General features: G+C 37.0%; 1 protein-coding gene across 3 annotated transcripts in view; it reads left to right on the top strand.

Annotated features, from left to right (window-relative positions):
* The window catches only part of LOC112569365, a 39458-nt gene that overhangs the window by 24006 nt on the left and 2991 nt on the right, over window positions 1–12461 (top strand). Inside the window, exons 1-6 of one of the 3 annotated variants that reach the window (XR_003100378.1) lie at window positions 3037–3137; window positions 5813–5878; window positions 6310–6416; window positions 7160–7327; window positions 7519–7565; window positions 8031–8162. Coding sequence is in view for 1 of the 3 variants with exons in the window: in XM_025247161.1 (XP_025102946.1) it covers window positions 5835–5878 (44 nt within the window). In the remaining 2 variants the exon portion in view is untranslated. Of the gene's footprint in view, window positions 1–3036; window positions 3138–5812; window positions 5879–6309; window positions 6417–7159; window positions 7328–7518; window positions 7566–8030; window positions 8163–11290; window positions 11536–12461 lie in introns of those variants that run through there. The other 2 variants (XM_025247161.1, XM_025247162.1) reach the window with 2 other exon arrangements.

Here is a 12461-nt window from a genome sequence, read left to right as displayed (position 1 = left end):
GAAACGATAGGCAAATGGCTTAAAAGTAAATGTGAAATGTTTTAAAACATCATAAAGGGTCTTGTTGTGCATTGTGAGGACGTGATTAATAATTCTCTTTTTGCCCAACCCTACAGCCATTGGCACACACACATACACAACAGAAGCAAACTTTTTTATATTTGTGATAATTTAAACACTAAAGCGCACTCTCATCTGATAGAAAAATTACTTACACTTACACAAGAAAAAGTGAGCCATTTCTTAGTCAAAATCAAAAAGCCTTTCACTAGTCTTAATTCGGGCACTTTTAAGAAAAGAATGACATACACACACATACAGACATACATGCAAGATTATGTTTGTTAACTTTCAAGTGTGAGTGTGGAAGTGATGTTGTGCATGTAATAGTTTGTCTTGTGTGTGTGTGTGTGTTTGTGTGCGTAAAAGAACGTGTGAGTGTAAGAATTAGCATTTGTAAAGTTTGTGGTTAAAAGCTTATCTTGCGGGTGTATGATTGCCTGTGTGTTTAGGGTTGAGTGTGTGTGTGTGTGTGCCTGTGAAGGGCAGGATGCATTGCCACGTATTATATTAAGCTGACCATCTAAACAAATTATGAAAAGCTCTGGCACGTGTGAATATTTTTTTTTTTAAATACCGTTTGTCTTCAATACTTTACGCAATGCTCACTCTGGTTAGGTAACACACGAGTTCAAAAAATACTTTGCCGGAATTTTTTTTTTAATTTCCTTGAGTCCTGTAGCACAAGGTAAGCTTCAAAGGCACTACATACTTAAATGTAATGTTACCTATACTTCCAAACATACTATTAACTTTACTAACAAGTATCCTATTAAGCATACTAATCAGGGCTTCTGCTAAGGCTAAATTCTTTGGGGTCCCAAACCCTTCTTCAGATTTCTAAGGGGTCCCAGGCTAACTCTAAGGGGTCCCTTTATAAAGTTGAAAAAAAAACCCCAACAAATCAACTACTTTGTTCAACTGCCTTTCAGTCACACAAAGCACTGTAATGTCTAGTCAGAAGCGGCGAGATTTCTGTGCCATGAAGTATGTGCAAGCATCTGTGATGAGCTTATGAGTTCACTGTACTTGGGGTGCTCACTTTCTTTACGTTTCTGAGAAGATGATTTTAACCACGCTGTCAACGACATCTTTGAAATAGGTTAATGGAACTCTTCCTGGTAAGGGAAACATCTCAGTGGAAGGGAAGTTACTCTCACTTTGTAGCAGACGACAACAGTAGGTTGGGCTACGACGTCAGACACTACACTTACCCAATTCTGTATCTGTTCTTCGCCCAAATTTGAAGGGGTCCCCTGGGACCCCATTGACGAAAATTGAAGGTGTCCTCCGAACTTCTAATGCGTACTGTACGCAATTTTTTGCGTAAGCAGAAGCCCTGCTAATAAATGTACTTTTAAGTGTAGGAACAAATTACTATTTGGTATACTAACAACTGTACTATTAGCCTAACTCATAATTGTACTATTAAAATATTAATAAATGTAATATTCGGTGTAGTAACAGATTACTATTTATTACTTTATAAAAGGGATGCCCAACCTACGGCCTGCGGGCCATATCCGGCCCGCGACGCGGTGCCATCCGGCCGGCGAAACTTGTGCCCACAGTGCAGGAAATCGGCATGTTAGTAATAAAAAAAAGACCTAAAAATAACGAAAGAAAGGGAAGAAGAAGTATTTATTCCTATGCAGTGACGTCTCTCAATCTTTTTTTCGATGGACGAACATTTCGATTCAGTGCTCCGACTTGGTGTCTCTACGATGAGGCGGGACATTCAGAAATTGGATTCGGGTAAACAACTTCAAATATCCCACTAATTACTACATAATTAATGGTAAGTACAACTTGTTTCTAATAAAAATTGTATCTGCTTTATTTTTTTTATTTTTTTGTATTTTTGCAGTGAAGCGGCCCGTGACATGCATGTCGAAAATGTATATGGCCCGCAGGCCGAAAAAGGTTGGGCATCACTGCTTTATACTAACAACTGAAATATTAAAGATACTAACTGTCGCATGAACGCAACGAAGCCAGTTTAACCTCAACTGAGCGCAGACCATAAAGAAATCACAAAGACAATATTCACGAAACAAAACAAAACTAATTTATTAGCCACAAAAATAATACTGATAGGAATAAAAAATCAAACATTCCAAACTCTCACATGAACAAATATAGATCAGCGCGAGCAATCCATGTGTATGCGTAAAAAAATTTCTTTAATTTCCTTTTTATTTCTTGTTTTTTCCTGCATTTTTATTAAACTGCTTATTGGTACCGCTCATTTCGTCTTTGTTGTGGTCTACGTTTATCATAGGTTCGCTAGGTACGTCGTATCCCTACTCTTGGTGTGTGAGTGGTTGTGAGACAAATAGCCCTGACATCTATACACAAATAAGTGTCAGTGTACAAAATACTGTAGACAGGGGACCTACACACACACGCAAGTTAATCCCTTAGCAAAAACGTGGAGACGATATTTAATTAAATGATACTAGCGTTCGCACTCACAAACACATGCACAAAGAATGCACTAACACACACACGCACTAACAAACAAGCTAACACATAAGCACACACATATGCACACGTGTATTTTGTCTTAATGTGATTAGAAGATAAAAACACCATCTACTGCTTTGTTCGTGCACTGCTAGTTAATAAGATTAAACACACTAGTCCCATCAGGAATGGAGTTTAAGCTCAGTACATGTGACTGGCGACCATAAATATCAACTCCACAGAGCATGACAACATTTATTTCACAAACATGTGGGCAGCAGTAAGCTAAGACAATATGTAAGGTCACTACACCTTAATCCTCAAGCTTTTGAGGGGTTTATGAGTTCACATCCTCACTGACTCGGTCATGTTGTGTAAGAAGGGAAACCTGACCATCAACATTTAGTTTTCGTTTGGAACTTTGGAAAGTTCAAAGAGAATATTTTCTTCTGTTAATATGGTCTATTGGCTTGATAAGATTTAGTCATCGATCCTAATCTCAATTGATCTCTTTACCACGAAGCAAAGTATATATTTTGTTCTCTCGTCTTCATTCGCCACACCACGATTTCAGCACCGAGGGTTGTCACGTTCCTCATCTGAATCCAGCTGTAAGCAAAAATAATCTTTATTTGTTCTGATAATTACTGTTGAAAAAATTTCTGTTAGGTTGCAAAGCTTTGCCATAGGACGATATTCGTTTAACTACATTTAAGCCACGCAATCTTATCACAGAAAACAATTGATTTTACATGATAATACATTTTAATGTGCATATGTATCTATGTGTATATGTGCATATGTGTATGTGTATATCAGGGGTCTCAAACTCGCGGCCCGCGGGCCAACTGCGGCCCGCCGGACAAAAGTTTGCGGCCCCCACCTCAATATCAAAGTTTCATGTTAGTGCGGCCCGAGTTTGATACTGTTATATCTTCTCCTCTCTCGCTCCCACAGAGGCAGCCCAACGTGTCTTATTTGCACAGAGAAAGTTGCAGTGCACAAAGAATACAATTTGAAACATCATTACACAACTAGACATACTGAGGAGTATGCAAAATACCAGGGAGATGAGAGAGTCAGCCGGGTTGCTAATCTTAAAACACATCTACTGAGGCAACAAAATTTCTTTAAGAAAGCAACCAAAGAGAATGACGCAGCAGTCGAAGCTAGCTACGTGGTTAGTGAGATGATTGCTAAAGCAGGAAAGCCATTCAAAGAAGGTGAATTTTTAAAAAATGTGCATATTACAGGCTGCAAAAATTGTCTGTCCAGAAAAGAAAGGTCAGTTTAGCAACATCAGCCTTTCTGCCAACACCGTAGCAGAGCGCATTTTCTGACCTGTCCAGGTGACATTTATGATCAACTGTGTGAGAAAGCAAAATGTTTCATATATATTATTTCATATTGTATACTCAGTCGCTCTTGATGAGACCACAGACATCACCGACACTGCCCAACTCGCAGTCTTTGTCCGCGGTGTTGATGACACTTTTGAAGTCATAGAGGAGTTGCTCTCAGTGATTCCAATGCATGGCCAGACCACAGCTCAGGAGATATTTCACCAGCTGTGTGATGCCATTGAGAATGCCGGTTTGCCTTGGAGGAGGTTTGTTGGAATAACAACTGATGGAGCGCCATCAATGACAGGGAGGACTGGTGGCACTTGTTCAAAAAAGAAACAAAACAAAAAAAAAACAAACAAACTGGAAGAGGAAGGTGTGGAGGAGGCCATTGCTCTGCACTGCATTATTCATCAGCAGGCCCTTTGCAGCAAATGCCTGAAGTTTGACAATGTGATGTCTTTCGTTGTGAAATGTATCAAACCAAATCAGATCCAGGGGCTTAAAGCACAGAAGGTTTCGTGCTTTTTTAGAGGAAATGGAGTCAGAATATGGGGATGTGCTCTGCTTCACCGAGGTACGTTGGGTCAGCAGGGGAAACATATTGAAGAGATTGAGTTGAGAGCCGAAGTGAAAGCCTTCATGGAGAAAGATGGGGTTGCTGTTCCTGTGCTAAGTGATCCAAAATGGCTCATGGACTTAGCTTTTTTGGTTGATATGACACATGAGCTTAACGTACTGAACAAGAAGCTACAAGGTCAGGGGCAACTTGTCAGTGTTGCCTATGACAACGTGAGAGCATTCTCTACAAAACTTATGTTATTAAAGCCCAACTTTCTCAGACAGACCTTTGCCATTTCTCAGCATGCAAGGCACTCATGGATGCAGGCACACCGTTCAGCGGTGAAGAGTATGTGGATTCATTTTGAAGCTACAGGAGGAATTCGATCACAGATTTGCGGATTTCAAAGACGCACAGAACACCACAGTTCAAATTTTTGAGGACCCTACTCCTTTTATGTACAAGATGCTCCTCCTGTGCTTCAAATGGGCTCATTGACCTGCAGTGCAACTCTGAACTCAAAGCCAAGTTCAGGGAGGTGAGTGGAAAAGCGGACAAGCTCGGGCAATTTTTGAGAGAATTGCCCCCTAGCTTCCCTGAGCTTTCTCGAATGTTTCAAGCGGGACCATGTGTCTTTTTTGGGAGCACATACTTGTGCGAAAAGCTCTTCTCTACTTGAACTTCAATAAGTCCAAGTACAGATCCAGACTTACTGATGAACATCTTCAAGCCGTACTGAGGGTCTCAACTGCTTCCTCCTTAAGCCAAATGTGGCTCGCTATGTGAGAGTAAGCGCTGCCAGACCTCTAGCAGCAAGAAGTAGGCAGAAGAAGCCATGTTCAAAACAGTTTATGTTCAATGTTCCATTCATGTTCAGAAAGTTAAATGTTAAAGAAATGCTAATACAGACATTTGAATCTGAATAATAATAATTACATTTCTCTGGTCAGCAACTATATTTTCTTCAGTCTTCTATATTGCTGTATATATTATATATTTTTAATTTTCAATTTATTCATTTATTACTAATTGATTTATTTTTTTTCTTTGAATTTGTTAATTTTATTTTTATTTTTAACACAAATTAAGATGAAAAAATAAGACATTTGATAACATTGGAATGTTTTTGTAAGAGCTTTTCTTGTGGAAAACCTGATGCGGCCCGGCCTCATCCAGACTCTGCCTCCAGTGGCCCCGGGTAAATTGAGTTTGAGACCCCTGGTGTATATTCAAGTTCATACTCACCTGAGCGTACATGTGCAAGCATGTGCTTGCGTATACATCTGCTAAAAGCTAATTTTCACTAATCGAACTTTAAAAGGAGAAACACAACAAAAATACATTGTACTTTAAAATACATTATTGTATTTTTTTATTACAGGGGCAAAAAAGCTTGTTGCATTATGAAGACTTTTATCTTTTGTCTTCTTCTTGCTGCTGTTTGTGGGTAAGGATTAATTTAATTAAATTAACAACGGAAGAAGTAATAAAAACAAAACGTATTTATGTACAGTCTTTATATAACGGTACATAGAAGGTGGCTGACAAGATTGAGTAAATTGTCACATCAGATGTTGTCATATGGATCAAATTATATGTAGGTATTGCCAATTTAAGGGAAACAAAATAGAATTAGTTTTGCACTACAAACTTAAATTAAATGAGTTTACAATATAATGTTTTCAGTATTTTATATTTTGTTAAAAAGGGATGAACACTACAAACTGGTACCAGAACTAGAGTTAGCACTATGACAGTACATGTAGACAACCTTTAACTAAGAAGTAAAAAAGTATTGAAAAAAGGAGAAACTTATATTTAAAGATAAAACGGCAACTTTATGAATGAAGAAAGGACAAGGAATGGTAAATACTTTCAGGAGAACTCCAAAAGCGAAGATGTCTTCAGCATTATGGACCTTGATGGGGATGGCGCTCTTGAGCAGTACGAATTACAGGCTGATTTCTACAAAAAAGACATCAACGGTAATATGTTGATGATTTTGTTGTTGTTTCTTTTAAAATCCTCCTCCTTTTCATTCTCCTCCTTCTCCTCCTCCTCCTCCTCCTCATCCTCATCATCATCGACAGTCTTGTGGAGCTTTACATTCGCTTGTAATCATTTTTATAAGTCATTTGAGCTGTATATTATTAGACTATAAATAGGTTCTTAAGGCATGATTAATTCACATTGTGCATCACAGTCACTAGAGAGTTTTTTTCCTAAACGTTGTCCACTCACAACTATTAATTGTAGCTCCTTACAAATAAAACAAAAACCTATATTACATAAATCTACAAAATTTCACATAAATCTACAGAAAAAAATGAAGTTAGCATCTATCTCCTGTGTGGCGCGCGTGAAAACACGCATAGAATATATAGTTTATTTTCTCTATTTTTAAAAAAAACATCAAACAAAGACACAGTATGTTAATCATGGTAAACATACATTAATGATCACATGAAGGTTTAGTAACAAAATCTGTTGACAATAAAAATAACACTTTACTTTGTATTTCAATATAGTAAATTGATTTTAGTATCATAAAATGCTTCTTAAGAAAGACATAAAATTAATGTACATACATACATTGATTTGTTAGAAACTTTGGGGATGAATGTTTTTCAAGTTGAGTAAATTGATCTCAGCTTTTTAAGGTTAATTATTTTCCTCAGTCTTTCTTTCAAAATTAAAAATATCGTCAATTTACAAATCCTTTTTGCAGGCGATGGATATATCAGTCTTTCGGAGTTCATAAGTAGTTATGCTAGTTCGTGGCCACTGTTATTTAACATGGGGTCCTTTATCTACTACGTCAAGCTGGACGGCAATGAGGACGGCGTCATCGATCAATCAGTTTCTCTTTCCGTTATAAAGATCATGGACTCTGACGGTGAGTGTTATCATTCTCAACCTAAATCTTTGCACCGTAAGGCTCACTAGAGCAGCATCTAGATAAGACTATGAACTAGAATAACTACTTTAGCACTTTAACTGAAAATCCGTTGTTAGTTTTTTTTCTCACCTACAGTAATATCAAAGTGTTCAACTGTTTTTAAGATGTCTGTATATTTAAATTTCCAGGTGACGGGGAAATTTCACGCGAAGAGTTCGAAAGAAATATTCAAAAAGTAAGACCATGCTTGAATAGTTAGTGATCTCGTGAATATACTAGTTTCACTTTTGTGTTCGCAATAATCAGATGAAGTAGACGGTGAGTAACTAATTATGTGAGTTTATGACCAATAAAAGCGTGCTTGCATGAGTGTGATAAAGAAGTCGAGATAGTGACTTGTGTCAAAAACAATGTATTTCCATTTCAAACACAACAAACTACATGGTTTTCCCTTAAAGCATCTCCCGATGTTTAATGCACATTTCCCTCTTTCATTCTGTTTCTATGCAATGATGGAAAGTTTCTTCGTTGGTACTTACCGTCAGGTCCGTGGTTAATTTGTTCATTTTCGAGCTTAAGTATAAAATAAATGCTTAAGTAAAGTTAATAGAAAGATAATTAGCTTAAATGGGGGGAAGCAGTTACATCGGACGTAATAAGAATCATGTTTGGTCACGTGACTATATTTTAATGTTTTCAGATGTGGAATAGTGTTGCCATAGAAACCAAGTCCTTACTCAATCCATAAAGGAAGACATACATGCAAGAGTCTACATATAAAATGTATAATCTTTCTCGAAGATATTAGCGACCGACAATCATTACGAATAACATTACACACGACAGCTTTGTGGTGTTGAAAGATCTGGAGAGGTATCACCAAGTGAAAGCCTTCAGCTGGTTCATGATGGAAACGATAGGCAAATGGCTTAAAAGTAAATTTGAAATGTTTTAAAACATCATAAAGGGTCTTGTTGTGCATTGTGAGGACGTGATTAATAATTCTCTTTTTGCCCAACCCTCCAGCCATGGGCACACACACATACACAACAGAAGCAAACTTCTTTATATTTGTGATAATTTAAACACTCACGCACACTCTCACATGATAGAAAAACGACTTACACTTACACAAGAAAAATTGAGCTATTTCTTAGTCAAAATCAAAAAGCCTTTCTTTAGTCTTAATGTGTGCCCTTTATGAAAAGAATGACATACACACACATAGAGACGTACATGCAAGATTATTGTTGTTAACTTTCACGTGTTAGTGTGGAAGTGATATTGTGCATGTACTAGTTTGTGTTGTGTGTGTGTTAAGGCCTAAAAATTACTCTGTACTATGAATTTTAAATTTATATTGCCGCATTTGTTTCATTTTAATTCAAAATTAAATGTCTTTTTGTGACAGTAGTACAGTAATAAGTTGACAATAAACTACGTACTTCGTTCTTTGTAATTAAAATGTTAATGCGATGAATGCATCACTTTGAACATCACTTTGGTGACATATGACGACTGTCAGCCGCGGACCACCTGACTGATGCCCGCGGACCACACTTTGAGAACCACTGGTCTAGTTGAACTGTTCATTCTCATGTTTGCAGACGATCTGATGTTCCTATTAAGCATATCGGCTTCACTCCAAAACTAAATAAACCGACTCGCCAGAACCTTAAATTAGAAATAAACTGAAGAAAAACTAAGGTAGTGGTCTTAAGGATAAGGGATTTCAGTAAAGAAGGGAAAATTACAGCATGCAATGCTAAGCGACATGTGTGTGCGTCTAAAGATCAAGTTCGGCAAATCGACACTTGAGACCACGCGGCTTGTTGTCTCCCCTGCCTGAAGCCTACACACACAAACAACAACAGACACACACTGTGAATAGACCTGCTGCAGATCAATTCAAGTAACAGATTCGTGAATTCACTGAAGTGTGCAAATAAATAATAAGATACATTGATGGAAGATCGTTTGCCAGCACGTGCAGATTATTTCCCAGAGAAACATTCACCACGTGTTCTCATACATCATCGGATAATCTTGTGTTTATTACAGCACACTGTCACCTGTCACACCTACTTACAGATTACAAGGCAGCAGATATTTTATATATAAAAGCTTCGTCTTGATTTATTGGTTTGATCCTCAGGAATCAAAGTATATATTCGGTCCCGCGATCTACTGACCGTACACACATCACAACCCGAGTTCTTTTGGTTCCATCGAATTACTTCTTCCTCAAACGGTAAATATATTGTAAGATAAAAAAACTTAACTAATACCAAATTAATTTGTATGATACATTAGCTGCAGTTACCTGACTAAACATGTATACCAAGAAATATTTCTTGAGATCATCTGATGGACATGCCGCTGTTGTTATAGTCTAAGGGAAGTAATCAAACCAAGACTAATTAAAAAAAAACCAAGTTAACAATCCAAAAATAAGTTCTTAACAAATTCTGTTTATATCATTTAAATTATTTATTTAATTATTTATCTAATTAAAATCAAAAAGGGAAGTAAAACTCAAAGCTGGCTGCTAGTTAGGTTGTCCTTACCTCCCTTTATCCTCGGCAAACATAACGAAGCTCAGCATCTCCGAGAACAAAAATTTTGCAATAATTTTCTGCTTTGTTATTTATCACATGATGTCTTTTTTTTCTAAATTTTCTGTTTTGATCCCTATCACATTGTCTCGTTTTTCTATATTCTACAAGCTTAAGGTTTTATTCTTTTGTCTCATTGAAGCTTTTGTTTCGTGCAATAATGGCTAAAGAGGCTCAACTCCTTCAGAGTATTGTTTCCTATCATATAATCCTTTTTTATATTCTGTATGCTTTAGGTTTTATTCTCTTGTCTCACTGAGGCTTTTGCAATAATCGCTAAAGAGGCTCAACTCCTTTAGAGCAGCATAAGCTTAAGTTAGACAAATCTCATTGACCACCGTAAATGTTGGGAGCAGGTTTTTGAGAAAAAAGTCATTTTATATATCTTTAGTCGACCTTCTTGTAGAATCATGTGTAAAATAATTTGTTTTGGTTTCTAGTAAATGTTTTGATACCTAGTGGTTTGTTAGAAGGACGATTTCTGACTAAGAGAGTAGACGACTAAAGTCTAAAGAGTGACAAACGGACATTTAGAAAACATTTCATCAAATACAACTTTTATCTGCTGGGTATACAGCATAATAGGATAGACATACAAGACACAAGATATAAAATTGAGCTACCCCTTAAACGGGAAGTACATTTAAACACAGAAAACTAGAAGTTTCGTAAACATCATTAATATAATTTCTTAGAGTGAAATGTTAATTCCAGCTCTAAAGAAAAAAAGTAAGAAAGACTATTGTTGAACTTCTGTGAAAAAAAAGATTATTTTTGAACAACCGTCAGCATTTACTGCGTTCTTTACTTATAAAGAGGTGTATCTCTCTGTGTTTGTGATAGAGTGACAGATAGGGAGAGTAAGACAGCGTGTGTTGTTGTTGTTGTTTGTTGTTGTTGTTGTTGTTGTTGTTGTTGTTGTTGTTTCTTTCACTTTTTGATTTCTACTTTTCGTTTTTCAGTGAGTACTTAAAACGTATAACTTTTATCGTTTCTTACTATGCTACGTAAGAACTGGAGTGGACTTCGCCATCATCATCAGCAGCAGCAGCAGCGTCGTCGTCGTCGTCGTCGTCGTAGTTATTAAACTGTTGTTAGACGCACATGATATTGGCCTCTACAACCTCAGCATATACACCTGCACCAAAGAAAACATAAATGCTAAGCGCCATGTGTGTACTTGTAAGGATCAAGTCCGGCAACTCGACACTTGCCACGACGCGGCTTATTGCCTCCCCTGCCTGACGCCTACACATACACAAAGGGACATAGAGACATTCAGAAAAAAAATCGTTAATTCACTGAAATTTAAAAGTAAATACGTGGTTTTATTGCTGGGTAATTAATAATCCTCACCACTTCTTCACATCCATCATGAGATTTCCTTGATTTTATCGTAAAACGCCTCCTCGCTAGTCACATTTACTTACAGTTTAAAAGCAGTAGATGTTTTCCTTATGACAAGCTTAGTCTTAAGTTATAAATCTCTTTTTCACGAATCACAGTATATATTTGGCCCTGCCATCTACTGACCACACACACCACAACCCAAGTTCCCTTGGTACAACTGACTTGCTTCTATTTCAAACAGTAAGTACATTGTAAGATGTAAAAAAAATTAATATATACGTTAGCTCACAATGTTCATACTGCTATTTTCTAAAATTAAAAATATTTGAACATAAACTAACCCCTGCAGACAACTTGAGGAATTCGTGTATAACATACATACAGTTGAGCTTGGTACCCAACAAATATTTTTATTTTTAGAGTTTAATTTTGGAATTAAAGTCATAACAGACTGCAAGAAGAACAGTGACAGTGACAAAAAGAAGTTAAAACCACGACAGAGGTTTAAACGAAATGAGAATGAAATCGGAGAGTAGCATCCCGTGTTCTGATCTCAATTGAGAATACTGTAGGGCAGTGGTTCTAAAAGTTTTTCGGACCGCGGACCACTTTACTTAAATAAAAACTATGGCGGACCACCAAGGCCTAAAAATAACTCTGTACTATGAATTTCAAATTTAAATTGCCGCATTTGTTTCATTTTAATTCAAATCTAAATGTCCTTTTGTGACAGTAGTATAGTAATAAGTTGCCAATAAACTACGTACTTCGTTCTTTGTAATTAAAATGTTAATGCGAGAAATGCATCACTTTAAACATCACTTTGGTGACATATTGACTGTCAGCCGCGGACCACCTGACTTATGCCCAGGGACCACTAGTGGTCCGCGGACCACACTTTGAGAACCACTGCCCAAACAAAAACGTGGAGACGATATTTAATTAAATGATACTATCGTTCGCACTCACCTACACATGAACAAAGAATGCACTAATACACACACGCACTAAGAAACAAGCTAACACATAAGCACTCACATATGCATAAGTATATTTCGCTGTAGTGTGATTATTAGATAAAAAAAATCATCTACTTCTTTGTTCGTGCACTGCTAGTTAATAAGATTAGACATTCTCGTCCCATCAGGAATGGAGTTTACGCTCGT

The sequence above is a fragment of the Pomacea canaliculata genome, linkage group LG7, assembly GCF_003073045.1.
Source record: "Pomacea canaliculata isolate SZHN2017 linkage group LG7, ASM307304v1, whole genome shotgun sequence".
NCBI classification, from domain to species: Eukaryota; Metazoa; Mollusca; class Gastropoda; order Architaenioglossa; family Ampullariidae; genus Pomacea; species Pomacea canaliculata.
The sequence above is the reverse complement of the archived record's forward strand: the minus strand, read 5'-3'. Positions and strand labels throughout refer to the sequence as shown.